The 25,706-nt window shown below is 50.1% G+C and overlaps 1 protein-coding gene across 22 annotated transcripts in view; it reads left to right on the forward strand.

The window, feature by feature from the left end:
• Positions 1-25,706, forward strand: part of LOC139412989 (alpha-actinin-2-like) — a 60,643-nt gene that overhangs the window by 23,576 nt on the left and 11,361 nt on the right. For all 22 annotated transcript variants that reach the window (XM_071160150.1, XM_071160655.1, XM_071160388.1 and 19 more), the window contains exons 9-17: positions 690-782; positions 3,873-4,103; positions 6,801-6,948; positions 10,014-10,164; positions 15,131-15,239; positions 19,638-19,778; positions 21,410-21,592; positions 23,668-23,802; positions 24,598-24,777. In XM_071160150.1, coding sequence (XP_071016251.1) covers positions 690-782; positions 3,873-4,103; positions 6,801-6,948; positions 10,014-10,164; positions 15,131-15,239; positions 19,638-19,778; positions 21,410-21,592; positions 23,668-23,802; positions 24,598-24,777 — 1,371 coding nt within the window. The remainder of the gene's footprint in view (positions 1-689; positions 783-3,872; positions 4,104-6,800; positions 6,949-10,013; positions 10,165-15,130; positions 15,240-19,637; positions 19,779-21,409; positions 21,593-23,667; positions 23,803-24,597; positions 24,778-25,706) is intronic.

The following is a 25,706-nucleotide window of genomic DNA, read 5'->3' on the forward strand; positions in this document are numbered from 1 at the left end:
TGAGTGTGTGTGTGTGTGGTTTTGGACTGCAGAGTGATTATTGCTGGAGCAGAGCAGGTAGAGAGACCGTTTGAGTGTGTGTGTGTGTGGTTTTGGACTGCAGAGTGATTATTGCTGGAGCAGAGCAGGTAGAGAGACCGTTTGAGTGTATGTGTGTGTGCTTTTGGACTGCAGAGTGATTATTGCTGGAGCAGAGCAGGTAGAGAGACCGTTTGAGTGTGTGTGTGTGTGTGGTTTTGGACTGCAGAGTGATTATTGCTGGAGCAGAGCAGGTAGAGAGACCGTTTGAGTGTATGTGTGTGTGCTTTTGGACTGCAGAGTGATTATTGCTGGAGCAGAGCAGGTAGAGAGACCGTTTGAGTGTGTGTGTGTGTGTGGTTTTGGACTGCAGAGTGATTATTGTTAAAAGGCTTGAATTACCACATGAAAATACTACCACCCCACTGTAACTAGGTTCTCACATAATGAATTACTAGTGGATATTTTAACATGGATCCCTTTTTGTTCCTGTCTGAAACATTAAAACATTTTTTATCCAAACAATATAACCAATTAATACTAGGATTTTAAACCTAAACCTTAGTTTAGGGTGCTAGATCACATTAGCATCACACACCGTCCAGATGGTTTCCACGTAATTAACCAAAGGATGGGACTGTAATGTGACCCGTTGCTGTGTGTCTCTACAGGCGGAGACAGCAGCTAACCGTATCTGTACAGTTCTGGGGGTCAACCAGGAGAATGAGAGCCTCATGGAGGAATATGAGAAACTGGCCAGTCAGGTAATCACCCCTCACACACACACAGGGACACACCATTTTAGGAGGAAAAAAATAACACAATGTGACTGGTTCCTTAGCTACTTCCTGTCACTCAATCATGACTTATCAATATCAATCATATGACTTATCAATATCAATCATATGGCTGATCAATATCAATCATATGGCTGATCAATATCAATCATATGGCTGATCAATATCAATCATAGAACTGATCAATATCAATCATATTGCTGATCATGATCAATCATATGACTGATCAATATCAATCATATGACTGATCAATATCAAACGATCTGGATCTATACATGAACCATCCAAATCTTTGAATATTGACTACTGTAACAAAGTTACCTCTGATGTCTACTAAACATAGAACCCCTGTTACCCTCCATGCTGTTACCCTCCATACTGTTACCCTCCATGCTGTTACCCTCCATACTGTTACCCTCCATACTGTTACCCTCCATGCTGTTACCCTCCATACTGTTACCCTCCATGCTGTTATCTATACTAATACCCTCCATACTGTTACCCTCCATACTGTTACCCTCCATACTGTTACCCTCCATACTGTTACCCTCCATGCTGTTACCCTCCATGCTGTTACCCTCCATACTGTTACCCTCCATACTGTTACCCTCCATACTGTTACCCTCCATACTGTTACCATCTATACTGTTACCCTCCATGCTGTTATCTATACTAATACCCTCCATACTGTTATCTATACTGTTACCCTCCATACTGTTACCCTCCATAATGTTACCCTCCATACTGGTACCCTCCATACTGTTACCATCTATACTGTTACCCTGCATACTGTTACCCTCCATACTGTTACCCTCCATAATGTTACCCTCCATACTGTTACCCTCCATACTGTTACCCTCCATACTGTTACCCTCCATACTGTTACCCTCCATGCTGTTACCCTCCATACTGTTACCCTCCATATTGTTATCTATACTAATACCCTCCATACTGTTACCCTCCATAATGTTACCCTCCATACTGTTACCCTCCATACTGTTACCCTCCATACTGTTACCCTCCATGCTGTTACCCTCCATACTGTTACCCTCCATAGTGTTATCTATACTAATACCCTCCATACTGTTACCCTCCATAATGTTACCCTCCATACTGTTACCCTCCATGCTGTTACCCTCCATACTGTTACCCTCCATATTGTTATCTATACTAATACCCTCCATACTGTTACCCTCCATAATGTTACCCTCCATACTGTTATCCTCCATACTGTTACCATCTATACTGTTATCCTCCATACTCTTACCATCTATACTGTTACCCTCCATGCTGTTACCCTCCATAATGTTACCCTCCATGCTGTTACCCTCCATACTGTTACCCTCCATAATGTTACCCTCCAAACTGTTATCCTCCATACTGTTACCATCTATAATGTTACCCTCCATGCTGTTACCCTCCATACTGTTACCATCTATAATGTTACCCTCCATACTGTTATCCTCCATACGTTTTACCCTCCATACTGTTACCCTTCATACTGTTACCCTCCATACTGTTACCCTCCATATTGTTATCTATACTAATACCCTCCATACTGTTACCCTCCATAATGTTACCCTCCATACTGTTACCCTCCATACTGTTACCCTCCATACTGTTACCCTCCATGCTGTTACCCTCCATACTGTTACCCTCCATATTGTTATCTATACTAATACCCTCCATACTGTTACCCTCCATAATGTTACCCTCCATACTGTTACCCTCCATGCTGTTACCCTCCATACTGTTACCCTCCATATTGTTATCTATACTAATACCCTCCATACTGTTACCCTCCATAATGTTACCCTCCATACTGTTATCCTCCATACTGTTACCATCTATACTGTTATCCTCCATACTCTTACCATCTATACTGTTACCCTCCATGCTGTTACCCTCCATAATGTTACCCTCCATGCTGTTACCCTCCATACTGTTACCCTCCATAATGTTACCCTCCAAACTGTTATCCTCCATACTGTTACCATCTATAATGTTACCCTCCATGCTGTTACCCTCCATACTGTTACCATCTATAATGTTACCCTCCATACTGTTATCCTCCATACGTTTTACCCTCCATACTGTTACCCTTCATACTGTTACCCTCCATACTGTTACCCTCCATAATGTTACCCTCCATACTGTTACCCTCCATACTGTTATCCTCCATACTGTTATCCTCCATACTTTTTACCCTCCATACTGTTACCCTCCATACTGTTATCCTCCATACTTTTTACCCTCCATACTGTTACCCTTCATACTGTTACCCTCCATACTGTTACCATCTATAATGTTACCCTCCATACTGTTACCCTCCATACTGTTATCCTCTATACTGTTACCCTCCATGCTGTTACCCTCCATAATGTTACTCTCCATACTGTTATCTATATTAATACCCTCCATGTTGCTACCCTCCATACTGTTACCCTCCATGCTGTTACCCTCCATACTGTTACCCTCCATACTGTTATCCTCTATACTGTTACCCTCCATGCTGTTACCCTCCATAATGTTACCCTCCATACTGTTATCTATATTAATACCCTCCATGTTGCTACCCTCCATACTGTTACCCTCCATACTGTTATCCTCCATACTGTTACCCTCCATGCTGTTATCCTCCATACTGTTACCATCTATACTGTTACCCTCCATACTGTTACCCTCCATACTGTTATCTATACTGTTACCCTCCATAATGTTACCCTCCATAATGTTACCCTCCATACTGTTATCCTCCATACTGTTATCCTCCATACTGTTACCCTCCATAATGTTACCCTCCATACTGTTACCCTCCATACTGTTATCTATACTGTTACCCTCCATACTGTTACCCTCCATACTGTTACCCTCCATACTGTTATCTATACTGTTACCCTCCATAATGTTACCCTCCATATTGTTACCCTCCATATAACCCATGATAAGATGTCATGGCGTTACTGAACGTGTGTGGACTGGTCTGTAGGTGAGTCCAGATGAACATGTGTGGACTGGTCTGTAGGTGAGTCCAGATGAACGTGTGTGTTCCCACAGCTGTTGGAGTGGATCCGTCGTATGACCCCCTGGCTAGAGAACAAGTCCCCGGAGACGACCACGGCTGCTATGCGTGGTAAACTGGAGGACTTCAGAGACTACCGTAGACAACACAAACCCCCCAAGGTGCAGGAGAAGTGTCAGCTGGAGATCAACTTCAACACCCTGCAGACCAAGCTGAGGATCTCCAACAGGCCTGCCTTCATGCCCTCTGAGGGACGCATGGTCTCAGTGAGTCACACACGCACGCACGCACGCACACACACGCACACACAGAGACACACACACACACACACACACACACACACACACACACACACACACACACACACACACACACACACACACACACACACACACACACAAACACACACACACAGAGAACTTCCTGCACTCTGAGGGACACATGGTCTCAGTGAGTCACACACGCACGCACGCACGCACACACACGCACACACAGAGACACACACACACACACACACACACACACACACACACACACACACACACACACACACACACACACACACACACACACACACACACACACACACACAAACACACACACACAGAGACCTTCCTGCCCTCTGAGGGACGGATGGTCTTGGTGAGGAGAGGAGAACTAGAGGAAGGACCAGGCAACACATCCCCTGATCATAATTTGGCTTCCGGAGATCTTATTGATTTCATTAATCTCATATTCATGTATGTAATTGACCCTAACCTTGATTATTAGAGTTATCAATGACCCTTTGGAAGGATGGTATTCTGAGACTCATTTTAACCCTACAGTTTTCACAATGTCTGTAATCTTCACCCAAAAAGAGAGTTCCCCCTGGGAGGTAAAGTCACGTACTGTATCTTCAAACCTCGGTGTTTCCCAGGACAGCACCATGAACGGGCCTGGAGGAGAGAAGAGCTAGGAGGAGGGGCTTACTGTACTGTTAAACTGTATCCTGTCTGTCTGTCTGTCTGTCTGTAGGACACCACCATGAACAGGCCTGGAGGAGAGAAGAGCTAGGAGGAGGGGCTTACTGTACTGTTAAACTGTATCCTGTCTGTCTGTCTGTCTGTCTGTAGGACACCACCATGAACAGGCCTGGAGGAGAGAAGGGCTAGGAGGAGGGGCTTACTGTACTGTTAAACTGTATCCTGTCTGTCTGTCTGTCTGTCTGTAGGACACCACCATGAACAGGCCTGGAGGAGAGAAGGGCTAGGAGGAGGGGCTTACTGTACTGTTAAACTGTATCCTGTCTGTCTGTCTGTCTGTCTGTAGGACACCACCATGAACAGGCCTGGAGGAGAGAAGGGCTAGGAGGAGGGGCTTACTGTACTGTTAAACTGTATCCTGTCTGTCTGTCTGTCTGTCTGTAGGACACCACCATGAACAGGCCTGGAGGAGAGAAGGGCTAGGAGGAGGGGCTTACTGTACTGTTAAACTGTATCCTGTCTGTCTGTCTGTCTGTCTGTCTGTCTGTCTGTCTGTCTGTCTGTCTGTAGGACACCACCATGAACGGGCCTGGAGCAGAGAAGAGCTAGGAGGAGGGGCTTACTGTACTGTTAAACTGTATCCTGTCTGTCTGTCTGTCTGTCTGTCTGTCTGTCTGTCTGTCTGTCTGTCTGTCTGTCTGTCTGTCTGTCTGTCTGTCTGTCTGTCTGTCTGTCTGTCTGTAGGACACCACCATGAACAGGCCTGGAGGAGAGAAGGGCTAGGAGGAGGGGCTTACTGTACTGTTAAACTGTATCCTGTCTGTCTGTCTGTCTGTCTGTCTGTCTGTCTGTCTGTCTGTCTGTAGGACACCACCATGAACAGGCCTGGAGGAGAGAAGGGCTAGGAGGAGGGGCTTACTGTACTGTTAAACTGTATCCTGTCTGTCTGTCTGTCTGTCTGTAGGACACCACCATGAACAGGCCTGGAGGAGAGAAGGGCTAGGAGGAGGGGCTTACTGTACTGTTAAACTGTATCCTGTCTGTCTGTCTGTCTGTCTGTAGGACACCACCATGAACAGGCCTGGAGGAGAGAAGGGCTAGGAGGAGGGGCTTACTGTACTGTTAAACTGTATCCTGTCTGTCTGTCTGTCTGTCTGTAGGACACCACCATGAACAGGCCTGGAGGAGAGAAGGGCTAGGAGGAGGGGCTTACTGTACTGTTAAACTGTATCCTGTCTGTCTGTCTGTCTGTCTGTCTGTCTGTCTGTCTGTCTGTCTGTCTGTCTGTCTGTCTGTAGGACACCACCATGAACGGGCCTGGAGCAGAGAAGAGCTAGGAGGAGGGGCTTACTGTACTGTTAAACTGTATCCTGTCTGTCTGTCTGTCTGTCTGTCTGTCTGTCTGTCTGTCTGTCTGTCTGTCTGTCTGTAGGACACCACCATGAACAGGCCTGGAGGAGAGAAGGGCTAGGAGGAGGGGCTTACTGTACTGTTAAACTGTATCCTGTCTGTCTGTCTGTAGGACACCACCATGAACAGGCCTGGAGGAGAGAAGGGCTAGGAGGAGGGGCTTACTGTACTGTTAAACTGTATCCTGTCTGTCTGTCTGTCTGTCTGTCTGTCTGTCTGTCTGTCTGTCTGTCTGTCTGTAGGACACCACCATGAACAGGCCTGGAGGAGAGAAGGGCTAGGAGGAGGGGCTTACTGTACTGTTAAACTGTATCCTGTCTGTCTGTCTGTAGGACACCACCATGAACAGGCCTGGAGGAGAGAAGGGCTAGGAGGAGGGGCTTACTGTACTGTTAAACTGTATCCTGTCTGTCTGTCTGTCTGTCTGTAGGACACCACCATGAACGGGCCTGGAGGAGAGAAGGGCTAGGAGGAGGGGCTTACTGTACTGTTAAACTGTATCCTGTGTGTGTGTGTGTGTGTGTGTGTGTGTGTGTGTGTGTGTGTGTGTGTGTGTGTGTGTGTGTGTGTGTGTGTTTGTGTGTGTAGGACATCACCAGTGCGTGGACAGGCCTGGAGCAGGCAGAGAAGGGCTATGAGGAGTGGCTGCTGAGTGAGATCAGGAGGCTGGAGCGTCTCAACCACCTGGCTGAGAAGTTTCAGATGAAGGCTACTTCCCACCAGGGCTGGTCTGTAGGTGAGTCCAGGTGAAGGTTACTTCCCACCAGGGCTGGTCTGTAGGTGAGTCCAGGGCTGGTCTGTAGGTGAGTCCAGGGCTGGTCTGTAGGTGAGTCCAGGGCTGGTCTGTAGGTGAGTCCAGGACTGGTCTGTAGGTGAGTCCAGGTGAAGGTTACTTCCCACCAGGGCTGGTCTGTAGGTGAGTCCAGGGCTGGTCTGTAGGTGAGTCCAGGCTGGTCTGTAGGTGAGTCCAGATGAAGGCTACTTCCCACCAGGGCTGGTCTGTAGGTGAGTCCAGGCTGGTCTGTAGGTGAGTCCAGATGAAGGCTACTTCCCACCAGGGCTGGTCTGTAGGTGAGTCCAGGTGAAGGTTACTTCCCACCAGGGCTGGTCTGTAGGTGAGTCCAGGGCTGGTCTGTAGGTGAGTCCAGGGCTGGTCTGTAGGTGAGTCCAGGACTGGTCTGTAGGTGAGTCCAGGTGAAGGTTACTTCCCACCAGGGCTGGTCTGTAGGTGAGTCCAGGGCTGGTCTGTAGGTGAGTCCAGGGCTGGTCTGTAGGTGAGTCCAGATGAAGGCTACTTCCCACCAGGGCTGGTCTGTAGGTGAGTCCAGATGAAGGTTACTTCCCACCAGGGCTGGTCTGTAGGTGAGTCCAGGGCTGGTCTGTAGGTGAGTCCAGGGCTGGTCTGTTGGTGAGTCCAGATGAAGGTTACTACCCACCAGGGCTGGTCTGTAGGTGAGTCCAGGACTGGTCTGTAGGTGAGTCCAGGGCTGGTCTGTAGGTGAGTCCAGGGCTGGTCTGTAGGTGAGTCCAGGGCTGGTCTGTAGGTGAGTCCAGGACTGGTCTGTAGGTGAGTCCAGGTGAAGGTTACTTCCCACCAGGGCTGGTCTGTAGGTGAGTCCAGGGCTGGTCTGTAGGTGAGTCCAGGCTGGTCTGTAGGTGAGTCCAGATGAAGGCTACTTCCCACCAGGGCTGGTCTGTAGGTGAGTCCAGGCTGGTGTGTAGGTGAGTCCAGATGAAGGCTACTTCCCACCAGGGCTGGTCTGTAGGTGAGTCCAGGTGAAGGTTACTTCCCACCAGGGCTGGTCTGTAGGTGAGTCCAGGGCTGGTCTGTAGGTGAGTCCAGGGCTGGTCTGTAGGTGAGTCCAGGACTGGTCTGTAGGTGAGTCCAGGTGAAGGTTACTTCCCACCAGGGCTGGTCTGTAGGTGAGTCCAGGGCTGGTCTGTAGGTGAGTCCAGGGCTGGTCTGTAGGTGAGTCCAGATGAAGGTTACTTCCCACCAGGGCTGGTCTGTAGGTGAGTCCAGGGCTGGTCTGTAGGTGAGTCCAGGGCTGGTCTGTTGGTGAGTCCAGATGAAGGTTACTACCCACCAGGGCTGGTCTGTAGGTGAGTCCAGGACTGGTCTGTAGGTGAGTCCAGGGCTGGTCTGTAGGTGAGTCCAGGACTGGTCTGTAGGTGAGTCCAGGACTGGTCTGTAGGTGAGTCCAGGACTGGTCTGTAGGTGAGTCCAGGGCTGGTCTGTAGGTGAGTCCAGGACTGGTCTGTAGGTGAGTCCAGGCTGGTCTGTAGGTGAGTCCAGATGAAGGCTACTACCCACCAGGGCTGGTCTGTAGGTGAGTCCAGGACTGGTCTGTAGGTGAGTCCAGATGAAGGCTACTTCCCACCAGGGCTGTCCTGTAGGTGAGTCCAGGACTGGTCTGTAGGTGAGTCCAGGGCTGGTCTGTAGGTGAGTCCAGGGCTGGTCTGTAGGTGAGTCCAGGATTGGTCTGTAGGTGAGTCCAGGCTGGTCTGTAGGTGAGTCCAGGACTGGTCTGTAGGTGAGTCCAGATGAAGGCTACTTCCCACCAGGGCTGTCCTGTAGGTGAGTCCAGGACTGGTCTGTAGGTGAGTCCAGGGCTGGTCTGTAGGTGAGTCCAGGGCTGGTCTGTAGGTGAGTCCAGGATTGGTCTGTAGGTGAGTCCAGGCTGGTCTGTAGGTGAGTCCAGGGCTGGTCTGTAGGTGAGTCCAGGGCTGGTCTGTAGGTGAGTCCAGGACTGGTCTGTAGGTGAGTCCAGGACTGGTCTGTAGTTGAGTCCAGGGCTGGTCTGTAAGTGAGTCCAGGACTGGTCTGTAGGTGAGTCCAGGTGAAGGTTACTACCCACCAGGGCTGGTCTGTAGGTGAGTCCAGGACTGGTCTGTAGGTGAGTCCAGGACTGGTCTGTAGGTGAGTCCAGGGCTGGTCTGTAGGTGAGTCCAGATGAAGGTTACTACCCACCAGGGCTGGTCTGTAGGTGAGTCCAGGGCTGGTCTGTAGGTGAGTCCAGATGAAGGTTACTACCCACCAGGACTGGTCTGTAGGTGAGGCTGTTCTCTCTCTGTTCCAGGGATTCTCTAACCTCTCCTCGGGGAACCCCCCCAGACCTTTCACTATTTAGCAGTAGTCCTGAATCTCACCTGATTGACCTAGTGAAAGGGCTTGATGATTAGTTGACCAGTTGAATCAGGTGAGCTAGTTGTGGAATAGTTAAATATATTGGAACGGCTCGGGGTCGTTTGGCGGTCGGCTGGGGGTCAGCTGGGATCGGTTGGGGGTAGGCTGGGGGTCGGTTGGGGGTCGACTGGGGGTCGGCTGGGGGTTGGTTGGGGGTCGGCTGGGGGTCACGGAGAAGACTTTTGAGATCCACTTCTCTATTCAGTCAGTACAATTTACCGTACCAGCAGTACCAACCTGAGATGTCCTGGGCTCAAGATGGGAGACAATTTCCTGAATAAGAACAATAAAATGAACTGATCTGATCTGAACTGATCTGAACTGAACTGATCTGAATTGATCTGATCTGAACTGATCTGTTCTGAACTGATCTGATCTGAACTGATCTGAATTGAACTGATCTGAATTGATCTGATCTGAACTGATCTGATCTGAACTGATCTGATCTGAACTGATCTGCCTATAGAAATGCACAACGATTATCTATCACAATAGAATGGATCAATTCCTAATAGCGAACCTTGATTTTGTTGATGGTTTGTGTGTGTGTGTGTGTGTGTGTGTGTGTGTGTGTGTGTGTGTGTGTGTGTGTGTGTGTGTGTGTGTGTGTCTAGGTAAGGACAGTGTGCTGTCTCAGAAGGACTACGAGTCCTGCTCTCTGACGGAGGTGAGAGCTCTGCTCAGGAAACACGAGGCCTTTGAGAGCGACCTGGCCGCTCACCAGGACAGAGTGGAACAGATCGCTGCCATCGCACAGGAATTAAAGTAAGGAGGGAGGGAGGGAGGGAGGGAGGGGGAGGGAGGGAGGGATGGGGGGAGGGAGGGGGGGGGGGGGGAGTTGAGAGCGACCTGGCTGCTCACCAGGACAGATTGGAACAGATCGCTGCCATCGCACAGGAATTAAAGTAAGGAGGGAGGGAGGGAGGGAGGGAGGGAGGGAGGGATTGAGAGCAACCTGGCCGCTCATCAGGACAGAGTGGAACAGATTTTCTCACCGGTTAATGTTATGTAGAATGATGTAGGTACTGTAGGTACTAATGTTATGTAGATTGATGCAGGTACTGTAGGTACTAATGTTATGTAGATTGATGTAGGTACAAATGTTATGTAGATTGATGTAGTGTTGTATGGACAAGCCCTTGACAGACTATTCTACTGGTAGATGCTGTGTGGCCTCCATCTAGTGGCTAAAGACAGTCTGGACAAGACCACTGACAGACTATCCTACTGGTAGATGCTGTGTGGACTCTAGTGGCTAAAGACAGTCTGGACAAGACCACTGACAGACTATCCTACTGGTAGATGCTGTGTGGACTCTAGTGGCTAAAGACAGTCTGGACAAGACCACTGACAGACTATTCTACTGGTAGATGCTGTGTGGCCTCCATCTAGTGGGTAAAGACAGTCTGGACAAGACCACTGACAGACTATCCTACTGGTAGATGCTGTGTGGACTCTAGTGGCTAAAGACAGTCTGGACAAGACCACTGACAGACTATCCTACTGGTAGATGCTGTGTGGCCTCCATTTAGTGGGTAAAGACAGTCTGGACAAGACCACTGACAGACTATCCTACTGGTAGATGCTGTGTGGCCTCCATCTAGTGGGTAAAGACAGTCTGGACAAGACCACTGACAGACTATCCTACTGGTAGATGCTGTGTGGACTCTAGTGGCTAAAGACAGTCTGGACAAGACCACTGACAGACTATCCTACTGGTAGATGCTGTGTGGCCTCCATTTAGTGGGTAAAGACAGTCTGGACAAGACCACTGACAGACTATCCTACTGGTAGATGCTGTGTGGACTCTAGTGGGTAAAGACAGTCTGGACAAGACCACTGACAGACTATCCTACTGGTAGATGCTGTGTGGACTCTAGTGGGTAAAGACAGTCTGGACAAGACCACTGACAGACTATAACCTGCTGGTAGATGCTGTGTGGACTCTAGTGGGTAAAGACAGTCTGGACAAGACCACTGACAGACTATAACCTGCTGGTAGATGCTGTGTGGACTCTAGTAGACAGAGAATCCTCATTGTTGCTGCCAAAGTTCACCCACTCTAAAGAACATATTTGTCCCCTTTACTGGTGTAAAGTTAAAAGCAGTTAAAAGCAGCACCAACCAGCCAACAGGTCTATTTGTCCCTGATGTAAACTGGTGTAAAGTTAAAAGCAGCACCAACCAGCCAACAGGTCTATTTGTCCCTGATGTAAACTGGTGTAAAGTTAGAAGCAGTTAAAAGCAGCACCAACCAGCCAACAGGTGTAAAGTTAAAAGCAGCACCAACCAGCCAACAGGTCTATTTGTCCCTGATGCAAACTGGTGTAAAGTTAGAAGCAGCACCAACCAGCACACAGGTCTATGTGTCCCTGATGTAAACTGGTGTAAAGTTAGAAGCAGCACCAACCAGCCCACAGGTCTAAAATCAAATTTATTTTATATAGCCCTTCGTACATCGGCTGATATCTCAAAGTGCTGTACATAAACCCAGCCTAAAACCCCAAACAGCAAGCAATGCAGGTGTAGAAGCACGGCGGCTAGGAAAAACTCCCTAGAAAGGCCAAAACCTAGGAAGAAACCTAGAGAGGAACCAGGCTATGTGGGGTGGCCAGTCCTCTTCTGGCTGTGCCGGGTGGAGATTATAACAAAACATGGTCAAGATGTTCAAATGTTCATAAATGACCAGCATGGTCGAATAATAATAAGGCAGAAAAGTTGAAACTGGAGCAGCAGCACAGTCAGGTGGACTGGGGACAGCAAGGAGTCATCATGTCAGGTATTCCTGGGGCATGGTCCTATGGCTCAGGTCAGTTGAGACTGGAGCAGCAGCACAGCCAGGTGGACTGGGGACAGCAAGGAGTCATCATGTCAGGTAGTCCTGGGGCATGGTCCTAGGGCTCAGGTCCTCCGAGAGAGAGAAAGAGAGAAGGAGAGAATTAGAGAACGCACACTTAGATTCACACAGGACACCGAATAGGACAGGAGAAGTACTCCAGATATAACAAACTGACCCTAGCCCCCCGACACATAAACTACTGCAGCATAAATACTGGAGGCTGAGACAGGAGGGGTCAGGAGACACTGTGGCCCCATCCGAGGACACCCCCGGACAGAGCCAAACAGGAAGGATATAACCCCACCCACTTTGCCAAAGCACAGCCCCCACAACACTAGAGGGATATCTTCAACCACCAACTTACCATCCTGAGACAAGGCTGAGTATAGACCACAAAGACCTCCGCCACGGCACAACCCAAGGGGGGGGGGGGGGGGGGCGCCAACCCAGACAGGATGACCACATCAGTGACTCAACCCACTCAGGTGACGCACCCCCTCCAGGGACGGCATGAGAGAGCCCCAGTAAAGCCAGTGACTCAGCCCCTGAAATAGGGTTAGAGGCAGAGAATCCCAGTGGAAAGAGGGGAACCGGCCAGGCAGAGACAGCAAGGGCGGTTCGTTGCTCCAGAGCCTTTCCGTTCACCCTCCCACTCCTGGGCCAGACTACACTCAATCATATGACCCACTGAAGAGATGAGTCTTCACTAGAGACTTAAAGGTTGAGACCGAGTTTGCGTCTCTGACATGGGTAGGCAGACCGTTCCATAAAAATGGAGCTCTATAGGAGAAAGCCCTGCCTCCAGCTGTTTGTCTATTTGTCCCTGATGTAAACTGGTGTAAAGTTAGAAGCAGCACCAACCAGCCAACAGGTCTATTTGTCCCTGATGTAAACTGGTGTAAAGTTAGAAGCAGCACCAACCAGCCCACAGGTCTATTTGTCCCTGATGTAAACTGGTGTAAAGTTAGAAGCAGCACCAACCAGCCAACAGGTCTATTTGTCCATGATGTAAACTGGTGTAAAGTTAGAAGCAGCACCAACCAGCCCACAGGTCTATTTGTCCCTGATGTAAACTGGTGTAAAGTTAGAAGCAGCACCAACCAGCCAACAGGTCTATTTGTCCCTGATGTAAACTGGTGTAAAGAAAGAAGCAGCACCAACCAGACCAACTGGTGTAAAGTTAGAAGCAGCACCAACCAGCTAACAGGTCAGCGTGGCCCTGATGTAAACTGGGGTAAAGTTAGAAGCAGCACCAACCAGCTAACAGGTCAGCGTGGCCCTGATGTAAACTGGGGTAAAGTTAAACGCAGCAACAACCAGCCAACAGGTCTACGTGGCCCTGAATTGAGGAGTGTGTTCTAAATGTGGGTTTGAATGACCCTGAACAGCACCTGCCAGTTTCCCTCTGCAACAGCACTGATTGTCCTGCCTGCGAGTGTGTGTGTGTCTGTGTGTCTGTGTGTGTGTGTGTGTGTGTGTGTGTGTGTGTGTGTGTGTGTGTGTGTGTGTGTGTGTGTGTGTGTGTGTGTGTGTGTGTGTGTGTGTGTGTGTGTGAGAGAGTGCGTGCGTGCGTGTGTGTGTCAGTTCACTGCCATGTATCTGAGTCATGGGTCATAGCCGTTTATCTTATCTGGTGTCTAACAGCCAATGGGATCACAGCATGTCAGAAGGTGAAAGGTCATCCCTTCGCTAGTACTGCAGAAGAACTAACATTGTTATCTCAGTCAATATTAACCTTCTGCTGGGGAATCTCCTCTCGGACACACACACACACACACACACTCTCTCTCTCAGTTGTCCCCCTGGTGAGGTCTGTTTGCACTATTCCCCAGATATCCAGTTACTGCCTGGGTGGGTCTGGGCCGGGAACACAATGACACGGGTCACCTTGAGGTTCTCTGTCAGCCCCCTGCAATGTTCCTGGGTCATGTTTATTAGGCACCAAACAGAATAAACTACTTTGAGCTGTCCATTGACAAAAGTACATTTTCACCTCTCTATTCTGTTGCAAAATGTTTAAGAAAGTTTTCCGTTGCATTCATTATTGAACAACGAACCAGGTTTCTCTGGGATACTTCTGGAGAGAGTGATAGGAGAGTCAGTAACAGGTTTCTCTGGGATACTTCTGGAGAGAGGAGAGTTAGGAACAGGTTTATCTGGGATACTTCTGGAGAGGGAGAGAGCAGAGTCAGGAACAGGTTTCCCTGGGATACTTCTGAAGAGGGGAGAGAGGAGAGTCAGGAAATATAAGAATGGAATTGTAGTGTTTATTTAAGCGTTCACCTATATGAAAATATATTTCTGAGGTGATGGACTCACTATGGCTGAGGTCACTATTTGTTATATACACTCCCTCTATTGGGTGGAGGTCAGGGGACTGCTCAGGCTACTCAAGTAAACTGAACTTTTTTTTTTCTCCAAAAACTGTGGCTCCAAATGGTACCCTATTCCCTATATAGTGCACAACTTTTGACCAGAGCTCTCTCTCTCTCTCTCTCTCTCTCTCTCTCTCTCTCTCTCTCTCTCTCTCTCTCTCTCTCTCTCTCCCTCACTCCTCTCTCTCTCTCTCTCTCTCTCTCTCTTCCCCTCACTCCCCTCTCTCTCTCTCTCTCTCTCTCTCTCTCTCTCTCTCCCCTCGCTCCTCTCTCTCTCTCTCTCTCTCTCTCTCTCTCTCCCCTCACTCCTCTCTCTTTCTCCCCTCGCTCCTCTCTCTCTCTCTCTCTCTCTCTCTCTCTCTCTCTCTCTCTCTCTCTCTCTCTCTCTCTCTCTCTCTCTCTCTCCCCGCTCCTCTCTCTCTCTCTCTCTCTCTCTCTCTCCCTCGCTCCTCTCTCTCTCTCTCTCTCTCTCTCTCTCTCTCTCTCTCTCTCTCCCCCTCTCTCTCTCTGTCCACAGTGAGCTGGACTACCATGCTGCCTCCTCTATCAACGAGCGCTGCCAGGGCATTTGTGACCAATGGGACCAGCTGGGAACCCTCACCCAGAAGAGGAGGGAGAACCTGGAGGTGCAGAATAGGGCTGGGTTCTTCTGGTGGGGGCTAGTGGGGGGAGGTACAGAACAGGGCTGGGTTCTTCTGGTGGGGGCTAGTGGGGGGAGGTACAGAATAGGGCTGGGTTCTTCTGGTGGGGGCTAGTGGGGGGAGGTACAGAATAGGGCTGGGTTCTTCTAGTGGGGGGAGGAACAGAATAGGGCTGGGTTCTTCTAGTGGAGGGAGGTACAGAACAGGGCTGTTCTAGTGGAGGGAGGAACAGAATAGGGCTGGGTTCTTCTGGTGGGGGCTAGTGGGGGGAGGTATAGAATAGGGCTGGGTTCTTATAGAGGAGGGAGGTACAGAATAGGGCTGGGTTCTTCTAGAGGAGGGAGGTACAGAACAGGGCTGGGTTCTTCTAGAGGGGGGAGGTACAGAAGAGGGCTGGGTTCTTCTAGAGGAGGGAGGTACAGAATAGGGCTGGGTTCTTCTAGAGGAGGGAGGTACAGAACAGGGCTGGGTTCTTCTAGTGGAGGGAGGTACAGAACAGGGCTGGGTTCTTCTAGTGGAGGGAGGTACAGAATAGGGCTGGGTTCTTCTAGTGGAGGGAGGTACAGAACAGGGCTGGGTTCTTCTAGTGGAGGGAGGTACAGAACAGGGCTGGGTTCTTCTAGTGGAGGGAGGTACAGAACAGGGCTGGGTTCTTCTAGAGGAGGGAGGCACAGAATAGGGCTGTGTTCTTCTAGAGGAGGGAGGTACAGAACAGGGCTGGGTTCTTCTAGAGGAGGGAGGTACAGAATAGGGCTGGGTTCTTCTAGAGGAGGGAGGTACAGAATAGGGCTGGGTTCTTCTAGAGGAGGGAGGTACAGAATAGGGCTGGATTCTTCTGGTGGAGGCTAGTGGGGGGAGGTACAGAATAGGGCTGGATTCTTATAGAGGGGGGAGGTACAGAATAGGGCTGGGTTCTTCTTGTGGAGGGAGGTACAGAATAGGGCTGGGTTCTTCTAGTGGAGGGAGGTACAGAATAGGGCTGGGTTCTTATAGTGGGGGGAGGTACAGAACAGGGCTGGGTTCTTCTAGTGGAGGGAGGTACAGAATAGGGATGGGTTCTTCTAGTGGAGGTAGGTACAGAATAGGGCTGGGTTCTTCTACTGGAGGGAGGTACAGAATAGGGCTGGGTTCTTCTAGTGGAGGGAGGTACAGAATAGGGCTGGGTTCTTCTAGAGGAGGGAGGTACAGAATAGGGCTGGGTTCTTCTAGAGGAGGGAGGTACAGAATAGGGCTGGATTCTTCTGGTGGAGGCTAGTGGGGGGAGGTACAGAATAGGGCTGGATTCTTATAGAGGGGGGAGGTACAGAATAGGGCTGGGTTCTTCTTGTGTAGGGAGGTACAGAATAGGGCTGGGTTCTTCTAGTGGAGGGAGGTACAGAATAGGGCTGGGTTCTTATAGTGGGGGGAGGTACAGAACAGGGCTGGGTTCTTCTAGTGGAGGGAGGTACAGAATAGGGATGGGTTCTTCGAGTGGAGGTAGGTACAGAATAGGGCTGGGTTCTTCTACTGGAGGGAGGTACAGAATAGGGCTGGGTTCTTCTAGTGGAGGGAGGTACAGAATAGGGCTGGGTTCTTCTGGTGGAGGGAGGTACAGAATAGGGCTGGGTTCTTCTACTGGGGGGAGGTACAGAATAGGGCTGGGTTCTTCTAGTGGAGGTAGGTACAGAATAGGGCTGGGTTCTTCTGGTGGGGGCTACTGGAGGGAGATACAGAACAGGCCTGGGTTCTTCTAGTGGAGGGAGGTACAGAATAGGGCTGGGTTCTTCTAGAGGAGGGAGGTACAGAATAGGGCTGAGTTCTTCTAGAGGAGGGAGGTACAGAACAGGCCTGGGTTCTTCTAGTGGAGGGAGGTACAGAATAGGGCTGGGTTCTTCTACTGGAGGGAGGTACAGAACAGGGCAGGGTTATTCTAGTGGAGGGAGGTACAGAATAGGGCTGGGTTCTTCTGGTGGGGGCTACTGGAGGGAGATACAGAACAGGGCTGGGTTCTTCTAGTGGAGGGAGGTACAGAATAGGGCTGGGTTCTTCTAGAGGAGGGAGGTACAGAATAGGGCTGAGTTCTTCTAGTGGAGGGAGTTACAGAATAGGGCTTGGTTCTTCTAGAGGAGGGAGGTACAGAACAGGGCTGGGTTCTTATAGTGGAGGGAGGTACAGAATAGGGCTGGGTTCTTCTAGTGGAGGGAGGAACAGAACAGGGCTGGGTTATTCTAGAGGAGGGAGGTACAGAACAGGGCTGGGTTCTTCTAGTGGAGGGAGGTACAGAATAGAGGTCCTCTGGTGGGGGCTAGTGGTCCTCTGGTGGGGGCTAGTGGAGGGAGACAGTGGTCCTCTGGTGGGGGCTAGTGGTCCTCTGGTGGGGGCTAGTGGAGGGAGACAGTGGTCCTCTGGTGGGGGCTAGTGGTCCTCTGGTGGGGGTTAGTGGAGGGAGACAGTGGTCCTCTGGTGGGGGCTAGTGGTCCTCTGGTGGGGGTTAGTGGTCCTCTGGTGGGGGTTAGTGGAGGGAGACAGTGGTCCTCTGGTGGGGGCTAGTGGTCCTCTGGTGGGGGCTAGTGGTCCTCTGGTGGGGCTAGTGGTCCTCTGGTGGGGGCTAGTGGTCCTCTGGTGGGGGCTAGTGGAGGGAGACAGTGGTCCTCTGGTGGGGGCTAGTGGTCCTCTGGTGGGGGCTAGTGGTTCTCTGGTGGGGGCTAGTGGTTCTCTGGTGGGGGCTAGTGGTCCTCTGGTGGGGGCTAGTGGTTCTCTTGTGGGGGCTAGTGGTCCTCTGGTGGGGGCTAGTGGTCCTCTGGTGGGGGCTAGTGGAGGGAGACAGTGTTCCTCTGGTGGGGCTAGTGGTCCTCTGGTGGGGGCTAGTGGTCCTCTGGTGGGGGCTAGTGGTCCTCTGGTGGGGGCTAGTGGTCCTCTGGTGGGGGCTAGTGGAGGGAGACAGTGGTCCTCTGGTGGGGCTAGTGGTCCTCTGGTGGGGGCTAGTGGAGGGAGACAGTGGTCCTCTGGTGGGGCTAGTGGTTCTCTGGTGGGGGCTAGTGGTCCTCTGGTGGGGGCTAGTGGTCCTCTGGTGGGGGCTAGTGGTTCTCTGGTGGGGGCTAGTGGTCCTCTGGTGGGGGCTAGTGGTCCTCTGGTGTGGGCTAGTGGTCCTCTGGTGGGGGCTAGTGGTCCTCTGGTGGGGGCTAGTGGTCCTCTGGTGGGGGCTAGTGGTCCTCTGGTGGGGGCTAGTGGTCCTCTGGTGGGGGCTAGTGGAGGGAGACAGTGGTCCTCTGGTGGGGGCTAGTGGAGGGAGACAGTGGTCCTCTGGTGGGGGCTAGTGGTCCTCTGGTGGGGGCTAGTGGTCCTCTGGTGGGGGCTAGTGGTCCTCTGGTGGGGGCTAGTGGTTCTCTGGTGGGGCTAGTGGTCCTCTGGTGGGGCTAGTGGTCCTCTGGTGGGGCTAGTGGTCCTCTGGTGGGGGCTAGTGGTCCTCTGGGGGGGGCTAGTGGTCCTCTGGTGGGGGCTAGTGGTCCTCTGGTGGGGGCTAGTGGATGGGGCTAGTGGTCCTCTGGTGGGGGCTAGTGGTCCTCTGGTGGGGGCTAGTGGTCCTCTGGTGGGGGCTAGTGGAGGGAGACAGTGGTCCTCTGGTGGGGGCTAGTGGTCCTCTGGTGGGGCTATTGGTCCTCTGGTGGGGGCTAGTGGTTCTCTGGTGGGGGCTAGTGGTCCTCTGGTGGGGGCTAGTGGTCCTCTGGTGGGGGCTAGTGGTCCTCTGGTGGGTGCTAGTGGTCCTTCAGTGGAGGCTAGTGGTCCTCTGGTGGGGGCTAGTGGTCCTCTGGTGGGGGCTAGTGGTTCTCTGGTGGGGGCTAGTGGTCCTCTGGTGGGGGCTAGTGGAGGGAGACAGTGGTCCTCTTGTGGGGCTAGTGGTCCTCTGGTGGGGGCTAGTGGTCCTCTGGTGGGGGCTAGTGGTCCTCTGTGGGGGCTAGTGGTCCTCTGTGGGGGCTAGTGGTCCTCTGTGGGGGCTAGTGGTCCTCTGGTGGGGCTAGTGGTCCTCTGTGGGGGCTAGTGGTCCTCTGTGGGGGCTAGTGGAGGGAGACTGTGGTCCTCTGGTGAGGGCTAGTGGAGGGAGACAGACATCCTCTTGTTGGGGCTAGTGGTCCTCTGGTATGGGCTTGTGGAGGGAGACAGACACTCTGGTTCTAATCTGGTTCTAATCTGGTTGTAATCTGCAGACCTACAAAAACACTCAGATGATCAACACACAAATCACTACACAGAAATTGCCATTACTCCCTGTTCTGAATGACCAGGTTTCATGTCACAACAATAAACAGTGTTTAAGAGTAGTTTAAAACCACTTGGTCACGATAGTCATCATTTTAACTGATCATTTGTCATTAATCCCATTTCCCCTACCTTGGTGTCTTTCAGAGGACGGAGAAGCTGCTGGAGACCATCGACCAGCTGTTCCTGGAGTTCTCTAAGAGGTCAGCTCCCTTTAACAACTGGATGGAAGGAGCCATGGAAGACCTGCAAGACATGTTCATAGTTCACACTGTGGATGACATCCAGGTAAAGACAGTTCACACTGTGGATGACATCCAGGTAAAGACAGTTCACACTGTGGATGACATCCAGGTAAAGACAGTTCACACTGTGGATGACATCCAGGTAAAGACATGTTTATAGTTCACACTGTGGATGACATCCAGGGTAAAGACATGTTTATAGTTCACACTGTGGATGACATCCAGGTAAAGACAGTTCACACTGTGGATGACATCCAGGTAAAGACATGTTTATAGTTCACACTGTGGATGACATCCAGGTAAAGACAGTTCACACTGTGGATGACATCCAGGTAAAGACAGTTCACACTGTGGATGACATCCAGGTAAAGACATGTTTATAGTTCACACTGTGGATGACATCCAGGTAAAGACAGTTCACACTGTGGATGACATCCAGGTAAAGACAGTTCACACTGTGGATGACATCCAGGTAAAGACATGTTCACACTGTGGATGACATCCAGGTAAAGACAGTTCACACTGTGGATGACATCCAGGTAAAGACATGTTCACACTGTGGATGACATCCAGGTAAAGACAGTTCACACTGTGGATGACATCCATGTAAAGACATGTTCACACTGTGGATGACATCCAGGTAAAGACATGTTTATAGTTCACACTGTGGATGACATCCAGGTAAAGACAGTTCACTGTGGATGATATCCAGGTAAAGACATGTTTATAGTTCACACTGTGGATGACATCCAGGTAAAGACAGTTCACACTGTGGATGACATCCAGGTAAAGACATGTTTATAGTTCACACTGTGGATGACATCCAGGTAAAGACAGTTCACTGTGGATGATATCCAGGTAAAGACATGTTCATAGTTCACACTGTGGATGACATCCAGGTAAAGACAGTTCACTGTGGATGACATCCAGGTAAAGACATGTTTATAGTTCACACTGTGGATGACATCCAGGTAAAGACAGTTCACTGTGGATGATATCCAGGTAAAGACATGTTCATAGTTCACACTGTGGATGACATCCAGGTAAAGACAGTTCACTGTGGATGATATCCAGGTAAAGACATGTTTATAGTTCACACTGTGGATGACATCCAGGTAAAGACATGTTTATAGTTCACACTGTGGATGACATCCAGGTAAAGACAGTTCACTGTGGATGATATCCAGGTAAAGACAGTTCACACTGTGGATGACATCCAGGTAAAGACAGTTCACACTGTGGATGACATCCAGGTAAAGACATGTTCATAGTTCACACTGTGGATGACATCCAGGTAAAGACAGTTCACACTGTGGATGACATCCAGGTAAAGACAGTTCACACTGTGGATGACATCCAGGTAAAGACATGTTCATAGTTCACACTGTGGATGACATCCAGGTAAAGACATGTTTAGTTTAGTAACATGATGCTGTGTTCCTTCCATCCTCTCCTATCAGATAATAACATGATGCTGTGTCCCTTCCATTGTCTCCTATCAGATAGTAACATGATGCTGTGTCCCTTCCATTGTCTCCTATCAGATAGTAACATGATGCTGTGTTGATTCCCGACTGTCTGGCCTGTGTTTGTTTGACACCATGGCTTCTCAGAACGCCGGATGACAACGCCGGTTCCTCTGTAACTCGGTCTGCTCTCCACCTCGCTCTGCAGAGCCTGATCTCAGCCCATGACCAGTTCAAGGCCACCCTTCCGGAGGCTGACTGTGAGAGACAGGCCATCCTGAGCATCTACACGGAGGTGCAGAAGATAGCCCAGAGCTACGGCATCTCCCCCAACCTCACCAACCCCTACAGTGACATCACACCGACGGAGATAGGACTTAAATGGGACAAGGTAGCTACTAGCGTCTCTAGGGACACTGTCTGCATCCCAAATGGGACAAGGTAGCTACTAGCGTCTCTAGGGACACTGGCCGCGTCCCAAATGGGACAAGGTAGCTACTAGCGTCTCTAGGGACACTGGCCGCGTCCCAAATGGGACATGGTAGCTACTAGCGTCTCTAGGGACACTGGCTGCATCCCAAATGGGACATGGTAGCTACTAGCGTCTCTAGGGACACTGGCCGCGTCCCAAATGGGACATGGTAGCTACTAGCGTCTCTAGGGACACTGGCTGCATCCCAAATGGGACAAGGTAGCTACTAGCGTCTCTAGGGACACTGGCCGCGTCCCAAATGGGACATGGTAGCTACTAGCGTCTCTAGGGACACTGTCTGTGTCCCAAATGGGACAAGGTAGCTACTAGCGTCTCTAGGGACACTGTCTGTGTCCCAAATGGGACAAGGTAGCTACTAGCGTCTCTAGGGACACTGGCCGCGTCCCAAATGGGACATGGTAGCTACTAGCGTCTCTAGGGACACTGTCTGTGTCCCAAATGGGACCCGATTCCTTATAATATAATATATTATAGCGCACTAATTTTAACTAGATCCATTTGGGATGCAGACAATGTCTGTTGTTTGTGTGTGTTGTACTGTGAATGTTTGTGTGTGTTGTACTGTGAATGTTTGTGTGTGTTGTACTGTGAATGTCTGTGTGTGTTGTACTGTGAATGTTTGTGTGTGCTGTACTGTGAATGTTTGTGTGTGTTGTACTGTGAATGTTTGTGTGTGCTGTACTGTGAATGTTTGTGTGTGTTGTACTGTGAATGTCTGTGTGTGTTGTACTGTGAATGTCTGTGTGTGTTGTACTGTGAATGTTTGTGTGTGTTGTACTGTGAATGTTTGTGTGTGTTGTACTGTGAATGTTTGTGTGTGTTGTACTGTGAATGTTTGTGTGTGTTGTACTGTGAATGTCTGTGTGTGTTGTACTGTGAATGTCTGTGTGTGTTGTACTGTGAATGTTTGTGTGTGTTGTACTGTGAATGTTTGTGTGTGTTGTACTGTGAATGTCTGTGTGTGTTGTACTGTGAATGTCTGTGTGTGTTGTACTGTGAATGTTTGTGTGTGTTGTACTGTGAATGTCTGTGTGTGTTGTACTGTGAATGTCTGTGTGTGTTGTACTGTGAATGTTTGTGTGTGTTGTACTGTGAATGTCTGTGTGTGTTGTACTGTGAATGTTTGTGTGTGTTGTACTGTGAATGTTTGTGTGTGTTGTACTGTGAATGTTTGTGTGTGTTGTACTGTGAATGTTTGTGTGTGTTGTACTGTGAATGTTTGTGTGTGTTGTACTGTGAATGTTTGTGTGTGTTGTACTGTGAATGTCTGTGTGTGTTGTACTGTGAATGTCTGTGTGTGTTGTACTGTGAATGTTTGTGTGTGTTGTACTGTGAATGTTTGTGTGTGTTGTACTGTGAATGTTTGTGTGTGTTGTACTATGAATGTCTGTGTGTGTTGTACTGTGAATGTTTGTGTGTGTTGTACTGTGAATGTTTGTGTGTGTTGTACTGTGAATGTTTGTGTGTGTTGTACTGTGAATGTCTGTGTGTGTTGTACTGTGAATGTTTGTGTGTGTTGTACTATGAATGTTTGTGTTAAAGCTCTTCAATCTCGATCCAGGAGAACCTCATGGTATGCAGCAGGCTTTCATTACAGCCCAGTGCTAACACACCTGATTCACTAATCAACACCTGATTCACTAATCAACACCTGATTCACTAATCAACACCTGATTCACTAATCAACACCTGATTCACTTATTAACACCTGATTCACTAATCAACACCTGATTCACTAATCAACACCTGATTCACTAATCAACACCTGATTCACTGATGAGTTAAATCAGGGGGTTTTTGTGCTTTGGCTATAACAAAAAAGCCCCAGGGACCAGTGGGATTGAACAAACCCTGTGTTAACTATAGACAGATTCCCAGACACAGATGAAGTCCTAGACTAAAAAAAGCACTCAAATGAAGAAACCGTTCCATTGTGTTAACCAGGGATTAACCCTTTCTGTCCCGTTGATCAGGTGAAGAAGCTGGTTCCCCAGAGAAACAGTATTCTCCAGGAGGAACTAGCCAGACAGCACGCCAACGAACGTCTCAGACGCCAGTTTGCTGCCCAGGCCAACATCATCGGACCGTGGATCCAGACCAGGATGGAGGTGAGACAGACCTGTCCTGACCTCGGTCACCTGACGCCATGTCATGTACAACAGGCGGCACCTTAATCGGAGAGGACGGGCTCATTGTATAATCAGTTCTGCTATACTCCCAGGCATTATTTTAACAGTTTTAGAAACTTTAGAGTGTTTTGTATCCAAATCAACCAATAATATGCATATCCTAGCTTCAGGGCCTGAGTAGCAGGCAGTTTACTTTGGGCTTTTCATCCGGACGCCAAAATACTGCCCCCTATCCTCTAGAAGTTTTAAAGCGGCTAGAACTACATGAATGGAATCGAACACCTGGTTTCTACTCCGTTCAGTCCATTACAGACGTTATTGTGAGCTGTCCTCCCCTCACCTGCCTCCTGTGCTGTACACCTGTAGGGATCTGTACCTTCTAGGGTTGGGAGGATCAATTCCATTTCAATTCAGTCCATTCAGGAAGTAAATATTGGAATTTGGAATTTCAGTTGACTTCCTGAATGGACGTACTGGTAATGGAATTGATACCCAACCGAACCCTGGCACCTAGGTCCCAAGCTGCATACTGATTACCCACCAACCAACCAACCAACCGACCAACCATCCTGTCTTTAACAGATGCTAAACACTGGCCTGCAGCTCAGCGGATGTTCTGAACACCAACACAAATTCTACGTCCCTTATATAGTGTCACTACTTTTGACCAGAGGCCTACGGACCCTAGGCAAAAGTAGTGCACTATGTAGGGAATAGGGTGCCATTTTGGTCCGATTGTGACGGCGACGTTTTTTCTCCTCCTCTCTCCACCAGGAGATCGGTCGTAGTTCCGTCGACATCGGAGGTTCTCTGGAGGACCAGATGAGTCAGCTGAAGCAGTTTGAACAGGTCATCATCAACTACAAGTCCAACATCGACAAGCTAGAGGGAGACCATCAACACATCCAAGAGTCCCTGGTGTTCGACAACAAACACACCAACTACACCATGGAGGTGAGTAGCTTATTGTGGGACTGGAACGATTCAGAGATCATTCTCACAAATAACTTGTTGGGATCTGTTTTATGATCACGAAACCTTACTACTCTTGGCCTAATGGTTAAGCTGTTGTTTTTCCACGTAGAGCAGGGTTCAGATCCCACCCTGGGACTTGGCCTTCGGCCTTGTGCCCGGTAGACCGGGGTTCAGATCCCACCCTGTGACTTGTGCCCGGTAGAACAGGGTTCAGATCCCACCCTGTGACTTGTGCCCGGTAGAACAGGGTTCAGATCCCACCCTGTTACTTGGCCTTCAGCCTTGTGCCCGGTAGAACAGGGTTCAGATCCCACCCTGTTACTTGGCCTTCAGCCTTGTGCCCGGTAGAACAGGGTTCAGATCCCACCCTGTGACTTGGCCTTCAGCCTTGTGCCTGGTAGAACAGGGTTCAGATCCCACCCTGTAACTTGGCCTTCAGCCTTGTGCCCGTTAGACCGGGGTTCAGATTCCACTTTGTGACTTGGCCTTCAGCCTTGTGCCCGGTAGCCTGGGGTTCAGATCCCACCCTGTGACTTGGCCTTCGGCCTTGTGCCCAGTAGAACAGGGTTCAGATCCCACCTTGTGACTTGGCCTTCAGCCTTGTGCCCGGTAGAACAGGGTTCAGATCCCACCCTATGACTTGTGCCCGGTAGCCCGGGGTTCAGATCCCACCCTGTGACTTGGCCTTCGGCCTTGTGCCAAGTAGAACAGGGTTCAGATCCCACCCTGTGACTTGGTCCTTCAGCCTTGTGCCCAGTAGAACAGGGTTCAGATCCCACCCTGTGACTTGGCCTTCAGCCTTGTGCCCAGTAGAACAGGGTTCAGATCCCACCCTGTGACTTGGCCTTCAGCCTTGTGCCCAGTAGCCTGGGGTTCAGATCCCACCCTGTGACTTGGCCTTCGGCCTT

The sequence above is a fragment of the Oncorhynchus clarkii genome, chromosome 1 (assembly GCF_045791955.1).
Source record: "Oncorhynchus clarkii lewisi isolate Uvic-CL-2024 chromosome 1, UVic_Ocla_1.0, whole genome shotgun sequence".
Taxonomy (NCBI): domain Eukaryota; kingdom Metazoa; phylum Chordata; class Actinopteri; order Salmoniformes; family Salmonidae; genus Oncorhynchus; species Oncorhynchus clarkii.